Source organism: Sminthopsis crassicaudata, chromosome 5, assembly GCF_048593235.1.
Source record: "Sminthopsis crassicaudata isolate SCR6 chromosome 5, ASM4859323v1, whole genome shotgun sequence".
NCBI lineage: Eukaryota > Metazoa > Chordata > Mammalia > Dasyuromorphia > Dasyuridae > Sminthopsis > Sminthopsis crassicaudata.
This window is the reverse complement of record NC_133621.1, coordinates 84,984,592-85,001,739: the sequence shown is the minus strand read 5'-3', so window position 1 is coordinate 85,001,739 and position 17,148 is coordinate 84,984,592. Positions and strand designations below refer to the sequence as shown.

Below are 17,148 nucleotides of genomic sequence, written 5' to 3'. Positions count from 1 at the left end.
AGAAGGTGGATGTTCTCCCTCTGGTTCAGAGATCCTGGGAGATTTCTAAAGGATAGTGGCTGGGAGAATCAGATAGTTGTAGGCCATTCTCCATGCAGGAATGGAGCTATGTAGCCTTGAGGATCTAGAGAAGCAATGATGGGACCTGATCACTAAAACCCAGAGACAGAAAAAGTGCAATGAGACATTTTCTGGCATCCAAAGGACAGATTGGGGCCTACTTGTAGGCCCCCAAAAGTGAGCCAACTGAGCAGACTATATAGTACAGAATAGGACATAAGGGAGAAAGTTAAGTCCCTTTGAGGCTGACTCCTCTTGGACAAATTAGGTTTTTTTTTTTTTGATCAAGAGGAAACCCTGCCCCTCCACACGTCATTACCATTACATGAACACCCATCCATGGGGAGTATAGAAACAATTTCACAAAATAAATATAACAGATTAAGGTTTCTCTAGAGAGGAGGATAAACAAGTTGATTTGATGTATTTGGTTACCTACTTAAGTTTATCTGAATTCACAGTATAAGCAACACATCTAAATAGAATATCGGGAACTCCTTTCAGTATCGGGTTTCCCAAACAAAGAAGCCAAAAAGAAAAAAAAAAGGGCTGCAACAATAACTCTTAGTTATTATATACTAACCAGATTGTGCATGGCACATTTTATTTCTATAAAACTATTAAAACTATTACAAAATATTTTAAAAATACATTTTAGTAAATTTACAGTAGTTATTTCTCAATTTATTAATGCAAAACATCCTTTTTTTCCCTCTGTACAAACTACAGGCTCCATCTTTGTGGGCTCATTACCATGTGCGCTTTTTTAAAAAATATTATTTTCTAATAAATTCTTTGAAGTTAAAAATAACAAAGTTCTTGCAGTTTGCAAAAAAGAAAAAAGAAAAAAAAAGTGTATGTAACAGTCTTGACTTCCAAGAATGTGGCCATAATGATGCTGACAATGCAAATATTAAAGCAAAAAAGACAATACAGGAGATGGCTGTTACAGTGGAAACTAGTTAAATTAAAATAATATATTCTCATATTTTACACTATTTCAAAAAAAACAAAATGTAATTCTGTTAAGTATTGATCTCTCAAAAAATCTAATTTACAATTCTGCGTACAAAAATATAATTTGTGGACCCCCACGAAGCATGTCTTACTTTACACTTGCTGGAAAGCAGGAGCGATGCAAAGGAGGAGTGGAAAGTACAGAATTTTGCTTTCTGAAAGTCAGGACACGCGGGACATGTAGAAAAATAGACTCTGAGCAGTTTTGCTTGGCCTCACAAAATAATCTTTCCCCCCTGTGAGTACAATTCACATGATAATAATAAGTTATCAAAGAAAAAAAAAACTATTTAAGGCTCTTGAAGGTCCGGTTCATATTATTTAAAACATCTATTCAAATACCAAACAAATAAATAGCCAGGAGAGGAGGAAAAAATAATAACAAAAATAAAACAATAACAAAAAACCAACAAAATTAAAATATATATAATATATATATAAAAACTAAACACAACAACAAAACTTCCCGGGGTCTGTGTTTCCTTAAAGTCTACTTTGGACTGTCCTACTTTATTATCATTATTATTATTATTAATTATTATTATAATTAAAAGTCTCATTCCGTGCTCTCATAATTTCTTTTTGTTGTTGTTGCCCCCCCCCTCGCCCCCCGCCCCCCTTCCGCCCAGGATCCCCTTCCGTTTCAGCTGGACTTGACCGCCATCCCCAGGGGGTGCAGTGCGTCACTGTCCAACAGCCAGGTGCCTATTTGGTAGAGCAGCTGCGAGTACCAGTGGATGCCGGCCGTCGCGGCCCCCGCATCTGGAGCATCGGGCGCATCTGGCGAGGCTGCGGGGAGGACGGCGCGGCCGCCCCCGCCCCCGCCGGGGCCGCCGCCGCCCCTGCCGCAGTCCCTGCCGGCGGGGGCGAGCGCAGCCAGCAGGGCGTGGGCCAGTCGGAAGGGGGCGAACGCCCAGTGAGCCCAGCTGTGCTCCTCGATGACGGCGTAGCAGGAGGCCAGCACGCGGTTGATGAGGATGGTGCCCTGCGCGGTGAGCGGCGCGTAAACTCCCGTGGCCTCTTCGCGCAGGGACACGCTGTGCACGGCGGCGGGCAGCAGCCTCCGGTCCCCGCCCCGCTCCTCCACCACGTAGACCCTGTGTCCGGGGCGGACGCGGCTGGCGAAGAGCGACTGGCGTCCGGCCGCGACCCCGGCCGGGGGCTTCTGCCAGGCCCAGCCCGACGGCTGCTCCGACGGCGGCAGCCCCGGCTCCCCCGGAGGCAGCGGCTCCGGACTCGAGTCGTTGTGCGGGGCGACGAAGAGCAGGTGGGCGGCGGTGAGCAGCAGGCGCTCCCGGGGCTCCCGCGTCTCGATCACGTAGAACACCTTCTTGGCGCCGTCCTCCCGGTCCAAGAAGGCCAAGAAGTCGCTGTAGAGCAGGCGGCCTTGGTCGTCGGCGGCCAGCACGCGGTCCCCGGGGCTCAGGTCCTTCACCAGCTTCGTGCCGCCCTGCTCCAGGTGCACCGTGGCCGAGCCCGGGAAGCAGCCGCCCGACTTGGCGGCCACTGAGTTCTCTGCAGGTGGGAGCGGGGGAGAGAGAGAGAAGGGGAATGAGGGCGGTTAGTGCCGAGAGACAGGCAGCGCGGGACGGGGGAGCCTGGCGGGGGAGAGGAGGCGGGGACGGGCAAATCCTGCGAGGGCAGGGTCCCGGAGCAGAACACCGGCCACTTTTCTTTTTGATTCCCTACGCCGCGGCGCCGAGACCGGGAACGGATTCTTTATCATCCTCTGGGAGAGCGAGGGTGGGACATTGCTGCACAGTGGGACTGTCCCATCTTCCCGCCGAGGACTCCTGCCTGCCTGCCCCTCCCCACCGCGCCTGGAGGAGGTAGGTAGCTATCTTCCTCTTGTTGGGGAGAGTCGGGCTTCCCTTCCGTTTTTCATGAGAAGTCTCTCCTTTCTCTCCTAGGATGCTCACTCTCCACTCACCATCTCCTCACCCTGGGAGCGCTCTGCACTGCGCAGGGGGAGGGGCCGGGAGTGATTTGCACCCAGGCTCACTGGGCCGAATTCCCAGGAAGGGCTGGCCCTGAGAAGGGCCGGTCTGGGTGGAGGGCGTTCTGGGGGGGACGGGGTGGGTGAGCTAGACTAGACAGAGAGCGCTGAGCTGGAGCTGAAGCCCCGCTGCGTTTGGCCGTTGCTTGGGGTCTCTGATGAAAAATAACTGAAATAGTTGTAGCAACTCGACAAACACACCGGGCAATTTGTCTGGGAGGGAAAATCCGGCGTTTGTTTGGGTCCTCTAATTAAAATCTAATAAAGAACTCACGCATTGTCATTTCGATTCCTTGAATAAATGGGAGGCACTCTTGGAAGAGAGGACACTTCCATTTTCTCCCCCCTTCTCCCCTCCTCCTCTTCTTCTTTGTGTGTGTGTGTGTGTGTGTGTGTGTGTGTGTGTGTGTGTGTGTGTGTGTGTGTTTCACTCTCTCACTACCCACCCCGTTATTTGCTCAGGTGCAGAGCCCCCCATGTGCCAATTCACACACATACTCTCCAAAAACCCAGGCCCTCACAAGCACTATTTGCACAGCAAAGCCACTTTTGCAGGGCACTCAAGATGTGTATTTGAATTTTAAATGGAGGACCCTGCTCTAAGCACCAGATAGACGCGGCCCATTTTCAATGCCCCCTTTTAGCACCCCAGCCTCTCACCCTCTCTGTCTCGGTCTCTCTCTATCCAGATGACAATAATTCAGGCTTTTGGAGGACTAGAGGGGGGCCTGGAAGGGGAGGGGGCGGAGGAGAGGGGGCTGTACTCTTCTTTGCATTCCAATCTCCGGGATCATGCTTTTTGCAAATAGAGATTGAGATAAAGAATCTTCCTGCTGGAATTACAGGGGTTTTAATCTTCTCATCAGTTTCTCCGTCATGAAGTGAGCCTCTGACCATTGGAAACCAGCTTTAGTCTTCGAAATAGGACCTGGTCTCTAGAAAACCCCATAGTAGAATCACACGACCCTGCCTGACATGCACTAGATATTACCCCCAAACCCCAAGTGTGTTCGGAATTTCAATGAGTAGCTTTCTAGTCCCTCGGAATTCTTCCTCTCCCTAGGAAAAATCCACACGGTAGATTATGCCTTTACATTGGGGAGGAGGTTTGGACAGGAGCAGGGGAAAGGGTGGGAAACCATTATGAAAAACAGAGAAGGCCTCAGAGGTCATTTCAGCGTCTAGACAGCAGAGCCTAGAGAGAGAGAGGCTCACCAGTTCCCCTGCAGGGTGAACTACTGAGATACCACCCCGGCCCACCCTTCCCAATTGCAATAAAGTTTTGGAAGTGAGAAACTTTCTCATCTCTGGATCCAAGGAAGTGAATATTGCTAATTTTCTTTCCCTTGGTGAGCCTTTTCCTTCTGCTATAAATACACGTCACTACCATCCTCCATTTATTTTCAGGTTCCTTCCCTCCCCCCTTCTGTTGTTGCAACAACAACAAAAAAAAGTCATTATTTTCTTTTCCCACCAAGTGTGTCTTGACACTTTAAAAATGTTTCTTAACTAAAAGATGCCATTAAAATACAGTTTAAAAACCAAGCAGGCAAAGCCAGGGAAGTGAAGAAAATCGACTCTTCTGAAATTCACCGTTAACTGTTTTACTAAATGTGTCAACTTATGCTCATAGGTGGAAAAAGCTTTGAAAAGAGATCCCAAGTGATGGGTTGAAGTTGGGTGCTTTCCTCTCCCACCCTCCAGCCCTCTTCTTCTTTTTTCCCACAGCTATTCCTCCTCTGTAACAGCATGTGGCGTTGCAAGCCCAGAGGAAAAAAAAAACCACACAAATGAAAAAAAAAAATACACTCTGGTTGGGGATATACCAGCTGCAGACCACAAGATGAAATCAAAGTTCTTGGCCCTCACCCACAGTAGTAAGTAATCTTAGCAGAGCTAATAATAATAATCAGGGCTTCCGAGCGTGTGGCCATCCAGATGTTTGGAAGCACTAATGTTTGTTGGGAGCATGAGAAAGCTCTCCCATTTATTTATTCATTTATATATTTACACTAGTTTCTAAATCCACAAATTTGAGTATGAGTTCATTTAAAAGCAAACTCTGAGACCTCACCTTCTCCGTAAACTGGAATACTCTGACATAATGTGGACGTGAGTGTAGTAAGTTGGTTGGTTGTTAAACCTCTTAGAGAGGAAGGGGAAAAGCCAATTTAGTCTGAGTGGATTTTTTTTTAAGTGGTCGCACTGAACCTGGTTTCTATTTTAATAACTTTGCTGAATATTTCCATCCTTGGAGCAGCTGTCATCTCCCTTCACTAGGGATAGACCCACTCTACTTCCATGCTCCCGTCTTCTCTCCGTTCCTATCCCTGTCCTCTTCTAGGATGCCTTAATACAAGCTTGAAAACAGGAGTCAAGAGAATAGGTATATAAAAGGGAAGGAAGATTGAAAGGAAGAAAGGAAGGAAGGAGTCAAGGAAGGAAAGGCCAGAGGAAAGGATGGGAACTTCCCTACCATGCTGAAGACTCATTTGAATTGTGTTTGGAAATATTTGGGTGTTTACCTAACATATAATCATGGTATTGGGGACAATTCCTAGAATGGTAGGACTGGAAGTTGAAATCCAGAGATTTTAAGTAGAGATGTTAACTGATGACATCAAGTCCCTTACCAGATGTGTTTATTATTTTCTACCTGTCTTCTGTCTCTTCTCTATTTCTCTCGGTATATCTCTCGGTTCGTCTTTCTTGTATACACGCACATTCTCTCTCTTTTTGTCTCTCTATCTGTCTGTCTCTCTTCCTCTTTTTTCCTTCCTCCCCTCCCATCTTTTCCCAGAAGAGGCTACAATCATAGAGAGTATCCAGGGTCCTAGGGGAGGGCAAGAATATCACTCAGGAAGTCTCACTTGCAGATCTGATGGTGCTAGGGAGGGCCTATTGGGGGAGGGGGCATTGTTGAGAGATAGGAAACCAGGGTAGGGGTGGGGGGTAGGGTGAGTGACTGGCTTGCTTGCTCCCTTACCTGCTTTCACAGAGCAGTGGATATGGGCTTTAGATTCGTAATAGACCCAGTCGAAGCCAGCCTCCACGGCCAGGCGGGCCAGCATGCCATATTTGCTTCGGTCCCGGTCTGAGGTGGTGATGTCCACTGCCCGGCCCTCATAGTGCAGCGACTCTTCAGAGTGGTGACCATCCTCATCCCAGCCCTCAGTGACCCGAAGTTTCACCCCGGGCCACTGGTTCATGACAGAGATAGCCAGGGCATTCAGTTTGTCCTTACACCTCTGGGGATAGAATTGGGAGAGGTGTCATAGAGGAGGGAGAAGACAGATGGAGAGCTTGTTAACAGGACTGAGAACTATTCCTGCTTCTTATACCCACCCTCTCCCTATCCCACCCTCTTTTCAAGAGCCTCTCTTGCTTATGGCTCTTGACACCCAGGAAGCAGCTCTTTAACTTCCTGTCACTAGGGGTCCAGTAGTCTCAGGCAGCAAAACTTTCTTGATTTGGAAAGTCTAGATAGTCTGAGGGAGACCTTATTTTGTGTCAACTCAGTTTAATCATGTATGTGTGTATTGGGGACAGGGTAGGAAATGACAGAGGGATGGGGGTGGGATGGAGAGCTGAGGTCCTGGATTCAGGACTAATTGGCTCATGATCCAGAATACACTTTTGTAGTGTTGGTCATCTGGGGATGCAAATTTGTAGAGAACAAATTCCTTTTGGGAAGAGTGGCTTTTTGAAGCATTGAGGCAGCAGTTCCAGAATGACAGGTTTTTGAGGTGAAAGGGACCTTAAAAATCACCTAGGCCAACCACCTCAGTTTACACAGATGAGGAAACTGAGGCACCGAGAGGTTAAAGTCAAGGTGAATTAGGTCTATTGACTCCAAATTAAGGTCTTGTCTTTTAAAATACCATCTGCCAACAGTTTGAAATTAGAGTAGTTTAAAAAGGAGGAGTCTCTTTGAGAACCCAAACAAGTCACATTCTCACAGACTTCAGCAAGCATACCTTATTCCCCCCCCCCATTTACTTTCTGGGGCTCTCCCACCCTATGTGTCTCTGAAACTTTTCATGTTCCTCTTCTATGGCCACAACAGTTTCCCACACATTTGCATGCCTTTTTATCTGTCCCTATCGGGACCCCTCTCAAACAAGAGTCTTTCTCTGCACCCCCCAGTCACTCCCCCAAATCAACTCTCCTTTCAGAGTAAATCACCCCCTAAAGCCCTCAGAAAGAAGTAGACAGTGAGATGGCAGAGAGGCCTTACATTTCATCAATACACTGTACATGTCTTAAAGAATGAAAAGTCATGATTTATCTCTGGGACCTTTCCTGCCCACCTCAAGACTTTCTAAGGGGAAGATTAAGCCAAAGGTAAAAAAAGGAAAATCAAGCTTGTAAGTTGATAGCAAAGTTTAGCAGGGGGAGGGGGACAAAGAAAAGTAACCAGGTGAGTTATAATTTTCCATATGGGCTAGGGCAGGATGACAAACATTCTTTATCTGGAGAGCCACATTCTTTTTACTCTATGGAGTTCTTTTCTGCTTAGGTTTTCTGTGGTCTGATTGTATTTCTTGTTTTCTTTAACCTCTTCCCTTCCCTCCTCTCTTGTTCTCTTGGCCCCAGTTTAGAATGGTGTCCAGCAAGTTTGAAGAGCAAACTGAAGAGTTTAAGGGAGGGGGTGGTGTTTCTATGTGTAAAGAGGGGTGTGTGTGTGTGTGTGTGTGTGTGTGTGTGTGTGTGTGTGTGTGTGTGTGTGTATGTGTGTGCTGGGAGAGTAGGAAGGAATAGGAAGTAAGGAAGGGAAAATGTTTCCATAAGAAAATCAAGAAAGTAGAATGACTTTTTTTTTTTTTACTTTTCCCTTCATCTGTCTTCTACTTATCTATCATCTATCTATGCATCCATCCATCCATCTCCTCCTTCCCCACACAAAGTTTATGCCAAAATGCTTTCCTTGTGATTATTACAATATTATATTTGTTTTAAATCAGTTCAAAGAGAATTATAGTAAAAAACTGAAATATACTTTTAGAGTGTAGGATATGGGGTTCCCAGGTAACTTTCCAAATTTCACTCTTTCTTCAGTCAGGCCAGAACTATATTCGGAAGACTGCTGTGAAGATTAGCTGAATGAGTGGAAAAGATTAGCTGAATGAATGGGAAAAATTGAAAGAGAAATTGGTGATGGAGGATAATGATTAAGAGGTTGGAGAGGGGATGTATGATAGTGGATTTTGTGTCTTCAGATGATATAAGACAGGATGCCTCTGTTTCTAGCTAGAGTCAGAAATCGGAGGCAGAAGCAGAGACATTGGGAAAAGCAGAGGTGATGTTAGTCAAGGGACCTGGACTGGCTCTCTGTGGCTGCTAGGGCTGTTTGCTGTTAACTTCTTCCAGGGATAGAGATGATGCTTAACCTTCTCCCAGACAACTCTCCCAAAGAGGTTACCAATATGTAAAATCGCCCACCAAAAAAGGACCCTTCCCCCCCCCCCCCCCCGCAGCTTTTCAGAAAGCCTTTTTTGGGGGAAAGTGTTAGTTCGGAGTGGGGGTGAAGGTGCAAGGAGGCTAAGAATTTTTACAGTTTTTCAAGGGAACTTGACACGATTGCTTAACAGGAAAAGTTCTGAGTATTTGGCAGCAATAAAAACAGTAATATAGTTGTGGGAGTTAAAACATAAAATAAAAACTGTGCGGTGGTGGGGGCAGGGGGGGGAAGCTAACCTTCGCTGGGTTTTCCTGTTGTCCCCTCCCCTCCCCGTAAGAGTTTAAGTGAGATCACTACAAGGATGACACGCACTTTATGTGGGAGACAAGCGATGAAACAGTGGATTTATAGCTGAAAGAATAAGCCCGCCCCGCGGTCACGCGTGCACGTGCGCACACACACAAACACGCATACTCGAGCACAGCTTCTCTTCCCTACCCCGGATCCTTCCTCGAGCACTTCGCCACCCCCGCCCGCACTGGACAGTGAAGCTTTAAAGAGCCTGGGGGCAATCTAGAGAAGTGGGGGGCAAACGCTTCCACTCCGGGATCGGGATTTTTGTCTGAAGCTGGAGCCACTCGGAAAGAGAAATCTGCGCAAGGAGACCCCCCGAGAAAGAAGGTTTGGGTTGAGGGAGTAAGGAGTGGGGATGGAGGCGGTGGTGGCGTAACACAGGGCAAATACACCATCCTCGCCCCGATCCCTGCCCCAGGTTTCCTGTGAATTCTTTCTGGCATAAGGGGAAGTACCAACAGCCTCACCGCCACCGCCGCAATCGCCTCCTCCTCCTTCCTCCCTTCTCCCTCCTCCCTCTTCTTCCTCCTCTTCTTCCTCCTCCTCCTCTCCACTCCCCCTCCTCCTCTTTCTTCTCTTCCTTCACTTCCTTATCTTCCTCCTCCTTCTTCTGCTGCTGCTGTTGCTGCCTGAAGGACTCTCACTCTATACTGGCTGAGCTGGATTGTCGAAGTCAAAAGCCGTGAAGCTCAGACAATTTATTAATTCACTGGGTCGTGTGCCACGAATCAAGCCCAATTCTGTTCACTCACCGTGAAGCCCAGCAGGGCCGCCTCAGCTCGGGCTTTTGTGTCAGCTGAGGCAAAGTTGTTCAACACGCCCCCGCTCTCTGCCAAGTGCCTAACCTCTCCCTACACGAATGAATGCTCGGAGGAAACACTTAGCAGGTACCTGTCACTGTAAACAAGCCGGTGGGCTTCCCATAATGAGGGGGACCCTGAATTGTAAAAGAGCCACAGCCCCCACAAATCTTAACCTACATACATCTCCTGCCTCCCTTAACTAAATCCAACTCCGCTTTCCTCACACCGCGCCTTCTCCCCCCCTCCCCATTTCAACATTCTCTAAAGCAGACAGGACGTTTGCCAAACCTTCACCCTCCGTCCAGATCCCGCCCGCTGTCCCCCTTTCAGACCATTGTCACCCTGAGACTGGGAAGTTGACCTGCCTGAGCCTGTACATGTGTGTCCGTCTGTGTTTCCACCTTCCCTAGAGTTAATATTAACCAGTAGCTAATGCGTTCAGGAACGGCTCTGAAAGTTCCACTAGGGAAGATTTCGCCATGGTTGAGGGATTTGTGAAGCAGTACACGCGCGCGCGCGCACACACACACACACACACACACACTATAGTGTGTTGCATCTAACTCAGGAAGATCTCCTGCTGAACCCCAATTCAGATGTCTCTGCAGAAAACTCATCACTTCAGGCATCCCATCCCCCACCTCCATCGCCCTGTCTTTTAGATAAACTGTGTATTATTTCTACCAAAGCATCCCCCAAATGCCGACTCCCTTCCCTGTCATTCTCCCCCCCTCCCAACACACTTTTCACTTGGGGAGCCAGAGAACAGAATGTTAGGAATGGGAGTAGGGTGGGAGAGAGAAACCAAGTGACCGGACTGATTCTTCAGTGCTTACTTCTTCCCACTACCACGCATTTTTGGGGGGTACTTGCATGGCAGTGTTCCGGGGACTTAGGTTCCCCGAACTTCAGGAATCCTTCTGGCTGTTGCCCCCTCCCCCCATCTTTTGTGTCGGGAACAGGAATAGCCAATGCTCGGTGTGTGTGTGTGTGTGTGTGTGTGTGTGTGTGTGTGTGTGTGTGTGTGTGTGTGAGTGTGTGGGGGGGACTTATTTGTTTTCGTTTCGTTCGTCTGAGGGAAGTTGACAGAAGGTCAGAAGTTCAGATGCTGCCAGCCAATGGCAGCGAGAGTGGTCAAGCCTGTAGCAGGCACGGCGCTGAATTCCCTGGGAAGGGCAAGTAGTTAGGGGGGCGGGGAAGGAGACGCAGAGGTAGACGAGGGAATGGGGGAGATGCAGAGTTAGTGGGGTGGGCGTGAAAGGGAGAGAAGAGCAAGATTCAAACGAGGCTGGGGAAGAGGAATCACGAGAGGAAAGAAGGGAAAGGACAGACTAGACAGAGGAGTGAAAGAAAGAAGATACGCTATCACCAAACACTCCTTCGGAGCTTCCTCTCTAGCTTTTCACACAGCCCTTTAAAACATCATCACCACACCCCTCCTCCCTCCTCCCTCCTCCCTCCCTCCTCCTCCTCCTCCTCCTCCTCCTCCTCCTCCTCCTCCTCCTCCTCCTCCTCCTCCTCCCGCCGCCGCCGCCTGCTCCTCCTCAACCCTCGCCTAGTCAGCCCCCTCCCCCAGCAGCCTTATTTAATTATTATCATTATAGTATTATTATTATCATCACCATCGTCCTACTTATGTAGCTAATTCGCGGGCGTGATCTTTTAAGGAAGGGGAAGGATTTCTTCCCTTCGGGTTTAGGGGAATCTGGACCCGTGACGGCGGCGGCGGCGGCGGCAGCGCCAGTAGCAGCAGCAGCAGCAGTAGCAGCCCCAGCCTCTGTCGTATTCGAAAGGATACAAGCTGAAACCCTAGCCGTGGCGATCGATAAAGGAGGAGTAAGTGGAGCTGAAAATGCGTCTGACTTGGCGCACAGCTCCGCTGCCTTGCAGCTTTTCAAAAAGGCTGCGATGACTGAGGACTGTAAGCAGGGGGAACTGAGATCTGGCGGGCGGTGGGGGCCAGGGATGGGTGAAACGGGTGCTCGGGCTGTCTGTCAGTCGGTCTTCCACAAACAAGAGCAACTGTAGTGTTGGGAGCCGGGAACCTCCAGCCCTCCCTCGGGTCCTCCTCCCCCCAATCCTACCTCGCTTCCTTAGCCATCTCACCCCGGCCCAGCCCCCCGCCCCCAGCGGGTTTATGAGCAGCCAGAGGCAGGCTAGGGACAGAGGTTGGGGATGGGGGGGGGGGAGTGGAAGCTCCTGCCCAAGCAAGCTGGCAAACTCAGTCCACCACGCTGCACTCAACCTGCACACTGTGGCCTATACATAATTGAGGCTCACGCTTTTATCTGCCTACAAGAGCCCGCGTCAACGCTCTAGGTAAGATTTAAGGTGGTCGAGAGCAGATCTGGAGGAGAGCCCGACAAGGACACTCGTGAAAATGAAATAGAATCATCTTCCAGGGCCGGCTTATTCCTGCCCTTCAATATATCGGCGACCTGGGGGATTGAATAGGGATGGGAGGGGGGGAAGTTCCTTGCCAACTCCGACCCCCCCAACTTTCCACCCCCACTAGTGCGTCTCCTCCAACCTCATTGCGTTACTAGCACCAAAGGTGGGACTTAAATATTTTAATAGGGCAATAAAAATGATATTGACCTATATTTGCAAGGGAAACCATTTCTAGCTTGTTAGATCCGTGGAGTTTCAGAAACTCCGTGACTGGCGGTCGAATTTGCTTCTCAGACATCTCAGTGTGGGAAAGGAGGCACGAAGGGAACGTTTGTTTTGCGGTTTCTTCCTTGCTTTTTCTTTTTTGAAATAAAATAAATAACAAGCCTAAGATAGTTCTGCATTCCATCTTTTCACTATTCCCTCTCCCCATCCCCCACTCAATATTTATTCGGTTGTAATTCTTGAGCAATCTGATTTAAAAGAGAGTGATGCAATGCTAATAAGTTGTAAGTCCCTCCCCTAAGGTACCACGGGCGACGGGAGAAAGAGAGCATCCTTAAAGAAATATCAATATATTCACACTCGGATGGGCACAATTGCAAAGGACGGTATTGCAATACAAGCTACATAATACAGAAATGGGAGAGCAATAGCTGTGGCTGAAGCCGCACTGCCTTTTGTCAGAACAGCCTTCCTGGCCTGCCGAATTAAGAATTTATTTGGGATGTGGGAAGAGTGGGGGTGAGAAAGGAAATAAAAAAGGAGCCAGGAAAAAAGTGTCTTAAGATCTAATACTCCCAGAGACGGTAATCGCTATCTATCTGGTGGTCACTGTATATATTGATGGAGAGAGAGGGGGCCGCGAATTTTCCCCTTCTCCCATCCCTCCTATTTCTATTTCCTCTCCCCTTCCTCTCCTCCCCCAAGCAACAAGGACAGACTCAAGGAGCCCAATGCCCTAAAAGCTGAGTTCTCTCTAGCAAGTTGCATGACAGGGCTGAGACAGGGTAGGGAGTAGAAGACCAATAACACAGAAATGAAATCAATGACATAAAACCCAAGCTCAACTGCCACTCTCCCCACCCCCATCCCTACCCCCAAACTTATTTAGCTGTACTCGTAATATGGGTTCTTTGAGAAAGAGGAAGGGTGATGGGGTAGGTGAGTGAGGAGGAAAAGGGATATGATCTTAAAATTGAGAAGGAAAAATAAAGGACAGAGGCTCCTGAGCGCTTCCTTACACGTTTTCCTTGCCTTTCAAAGAAACACATTAAACGCCACACATGGATGGATGGGTTTCTACCTGAGTCATCAGCCGGTCCGCTCCGGTGTTTTCTTCATCCTTAAATATAATGTCAGGATTGTAATTGGGGGTGAGTTCTTTAAATCGTTCGGAGTTTCTGGAGATCTTCCCTTCGTATCTTCCACTAGCCCCTAGGGTCTTCTCCGCCACGTTGGGGATAAACTGCTTGTAGGCTAAGGGGGTCAGCTTCTTGGGGTGCCGCCTCTTCCCAAATCCCCTGCCAGGTCCGCATGCCAGCCCCGAGGACATCAAGAGAGAAGAGACGAGGACCACCAGCAGAAATCTCGTCAGCAGCAGCATCTCGTCCATTGAATCCAGTTACTTCAAAGCTTCCTTGGTGTGTGTGTGTGTATGTGTGTGTGTATGTGTGTGTGCGCGCCTGTGCGCGTGTCTATCTCAGGCTGTCTCCCTAGGTTGGTGTCTCTCTCTCTCTCTCTCTCTCTCTCTCTCTCTCTCTCTCTCTCTCTCTCTCTCTCTCTCTCTCTCTCTCTCTCTCTCTCTCTCTCTCCTCTTCCTTCCTCCCTCTCTCCTCTTTCCTTTTCTCTTTTCTCCTTTTCTCTGTCTCAATAAAGCTTTGCTTCCTTGCTGGTTCCTTCAACTATCCACCGATTCCTATCGAGACAGGTGCTGAAATGGCAGGCTGCCGGTCGCTGATAACGGAACACATCGGAGTTGGGTCTCGAGACAGCAATCAAAAGACAAAAAGAGTCTGATTTTAATGGTAGCAAGCCTAGAAACGCTTGTGAGAGAAGCCTGCCTTTAGCACTATATTATAGCTGGCAGGGACCACATCTGATTGGCCGAGGCGAGACAGCCTGTCTTCTGATTTAACCCTCAAAAAGGCAACAAAATGTTTCTTCTGTTGCTGCTGCTGCAGCTTGCTGCTGCTGCTGCTGCCGCCGCACTTTCACCTGAGGGCTGGGGCGGGGGGGGTGTTGGGGGTAGGGGGGAGAGGAAAGAAAAAAAAAGAGAAAAGAAAGGGGGAGGGGGGAAATACAAAGGAGGTTGTATAGCAGCGAGGTAGAATCTGGTTTATTAGCATAACACAAATTACATGGTTTTTCTTAAACTTTCTTGGGAAAGGTAAATTTGTCAAACAAAATAATAGATGCTCCGGTTAGACAACCTTTTAAGAAGTTTGATATAACTGCAGTTTGTAAAGACAATTCATACTTCCTTCTGTCTCATTCCTCGATCCCCCCCCCCCACCCAGTCAAACCTTGATCATCAGACAAATGTTCAATTAAACCTATAAGTGGCAACACTGTGATTTATCCCAGTCCCTTCCAGTGACTTTATCAAGAAGGCAAGGTTTCTGGGTTTCTCTCTTTCATTGTGGTGTATGTGTGTTTTAAAAGAAACAACATCAGCTCTCTTTCCATAGAGGAAAGAGGCTTTGGGCACTGAAGCAAGCATCTTCGGAAGTAGAATAAGGTTAGCTGTGGACTTAGACGTGTGAGTGTGTTGGGGGGGGGGTGTAATTATAACTAGTAATATCTAAGAGGACTGTTACTTGAAATACTTTAACTGTTATGCAAAATACTTGAAAAACGGTCAGAGTCGAAATAGATATATACTTCTTACACAAAAAGATGGTGAGAGAACAGATACAATGGGACCAGATCAGACTTCCAATGCCCACATTAAAGTGGTATGTTCGGGCTGAGAAGTATTAGAGAATTGGGACCCCCCCCCCCTCCAAGCTTCACGAAAAAGGGAATATGAGGTGTGTGTCTAGTGGCTGGGGAGGGGGGGGAAGGGAGCGGTGTGGGAAAAGAGTCATTTCCTCTTGAAGGACAGCAGTCTTTTGGTAGGGCTTCGCAAACAGCCCCACAGATCGATCGGAGCAAAGTGCAGGGCAAGGGGACTACTTCAGTGTTAAATTCAGGGCTCTCTTCAGCGGTGTGCAACGATGTCTTTATTGTGGGCTTTCAAAATTATTTGCCAGTCCTAAGGTGACGAGAGACAAGCCAGGTCGCTAGGAGCCTTAGTGGGGGCTGGGGGGCGGCTGGAGGAGGCTCAATTCAAAAGCATTTTCTCTAAGAAACAGTCATCATGTCCCTTTACAAGAAATAATCCCGAACCAGCAGCATTGGTCTTAGATCTCTGAATCTTTAGTCAGTTCCATGAATTCCACACATCTTTCAGAGAAAGTTCCATCTATATCAGAAAAAAGTGGGGTTTTTAAGTATCCCCTTTGCAGAACATGACTTTATTTCTCTTTTTTTTTTTTAAATAAAAAAAGTAATCTACTGGGGTAGAAGGAGCTGTGGGTTTAAGAAGGGCTGTGGGGATATAGGAGAGATAGAATTGTGAACTAAAAAAAAAAATCAGATACCCTGAAAGAAATGAGACAAAAAAGAACGGAACCTCAAATAACTGGAATAGGAAGAAGAAAGGAAACTCTCCCCAAACCTTGCAGTCTTAACTCCCTCGACAATGCGGCATGTTGAGTAGGTCTAGGAAATATTCCATTATCATAATTTTTGAAGGGGGGGGTGATGGTGGAAATTAAGATTCATATGCTATTACCAAATGGGACACAAGCTTTTTCTCCCCCCCCTTTTTTTTCAGTCTCCTTCATTCAGATCTTTACAAAATACAAAGCCTGGTCTCTCTATTTTATAGCAACCCCTTTCCTAAAGCTCAGGAAGAGATCTGATCAGGCCTTGGGCACCTGGAAAACACCTTCCAACTTTATCAAGTAAAGGACGGATCAGTTCTAAAAGTCCCGGGGTTAGCTCCAGACAGACCTCAGCTGACAAGTCGGTGTTTTAACTTTTTTTTTTTTTTCGTGTGTGTGTGTGTGTGTGTGTGTGTGTGTGTGTACTCAACTCGTGAAAATAGATACAAGAAAGATATAACGTTATATCCCAAAGAGGCTAGGGTCGTTTGATGTGGTTACCTGGCGCAGCACGTGTTGATGTAATATGATTAAATAGTGCCAGGGAATAAGAAGTGATCCTGCCTGTGTGGAATATTGCACACCTTTTGATCACCCTCCCCCGCCCTGGCAAGTCTCTCTTCCTTTCCCCTCCCTTTTTCCACCCCCGCTCCTCCACCCCACCCCCCACTTCACAAATAAATAAATTAATTAATAAACACCCCACTGAATCGTTTTCCTCACTGGCCACTACATCCTCGAGCCCGGCAGTGAAGGAGTGAAGTCTAGAATCCCGGGGAACCTCCTCATTAACCGGCTTTCCATATATACAAAGCAGTCAGCCAGAGAGCAACAGGCAAGGAAACACAGAGGAGGAATTAATTAAATGCAAATCATAAATGCACGTGGAAAAACCCCAAACCGACAACATAGAGGGTTGCTTTTTTTTTTTTTTTTTTTTTTTTTTTTAAGTGTATGTGTGTGCGTGTTTATGTGTGTAAAAGGCAAGAGTTGAAAATGAGTCTTATCTCAAGTCAGAAGTTGGAGAAAGGAGAGGAGGAGGAAGGCTCGGGGTTCAGCACCGTGCAGTTTCAGTTCGGGTGCCCAACCCAGACACTCTCGGATCTGGAAAGAGCGCTACTACAAGGCTGAAGTACTCTTTCTATATTGCCTGTTCCTTCTCTGCCTCCCTGGGGGAGAACGCGAAGGAGACCGTCTTGGCGTGGCCCACCGGATTGCGCAAAGATTGATTTAAAGCCGCCAGGATCCCTCACAGCTTCTGTCCGTAGCAATGCGACATCCCTGCCTTCTCCCCAGCCCTCCCTCCTCTCATCTTCCTCTCCCCCACCTTCTCCTAGACCGGGAAACAATGATGTCAGGAGCTGGATGGACCGTCAAGTCTTAAAATAATGATGAGGATAATGAGGAGGAAGGGAA

The 17,148-nt window shown here is 47.9% G+C and overlaps 1 protein-coding gene across 1 annotated transcript; it reads right to left on the bottom strand.

Moving 5' to 3' along the window:
* Positions 1 to 636: 636 nt before the first annotated feature.
* On the bottom strand, positions 637 to 14,055 carry SHH (sonic hedgehog signaling molecule). Its single transcript, XM_074267325.1, has 3 exons — positions 13,329 to 14,055; positions 6,060 to 6,321; positions 637 to 2,592 (listed from the first exon to the last, which is right to left on the bottom strand). The coding sequence occupies exons 1-3, from the start codon at positions 13,635 to 13,637 to the stop codon at positions 1,721 to 1,723; spliced, it is 1,443 nt and encodes a 480-aa protein (XP_074123426.1). The 5' UTR covers positions 13,638 to 14,055; the 3' UTR covers positions 637 to 1,720.
* Between the last annotated feature and the right edge of the window lie 3,093 nt (positions 14,056 to 17,148).

Bases quoted from the DNA above. Each gene is read 5' to 3' on its own strand.
- SHH (XM_074267325.1), bottom strand. From the start codon at position 13,637: ATGGACGAGATGCTGCTGCTGACGAGATTTCTGCTGGTGGTCCTCGTC. The intron at 6,322-13,328 runs GTAGAAACCCAT...TTCTATCCCCAG, and splicing joins CGGACCGGCTGATGACTCAG to AGGTGTAAGGACAAACTGAA. The intron at 2,593-6,059 runs GTAAGGGAGCAA...TCCCACCTGCAG, and splicing joins CCACTGCTCTGTGAAAGCAG to AGAACTCAGTGGCCGCCAAG.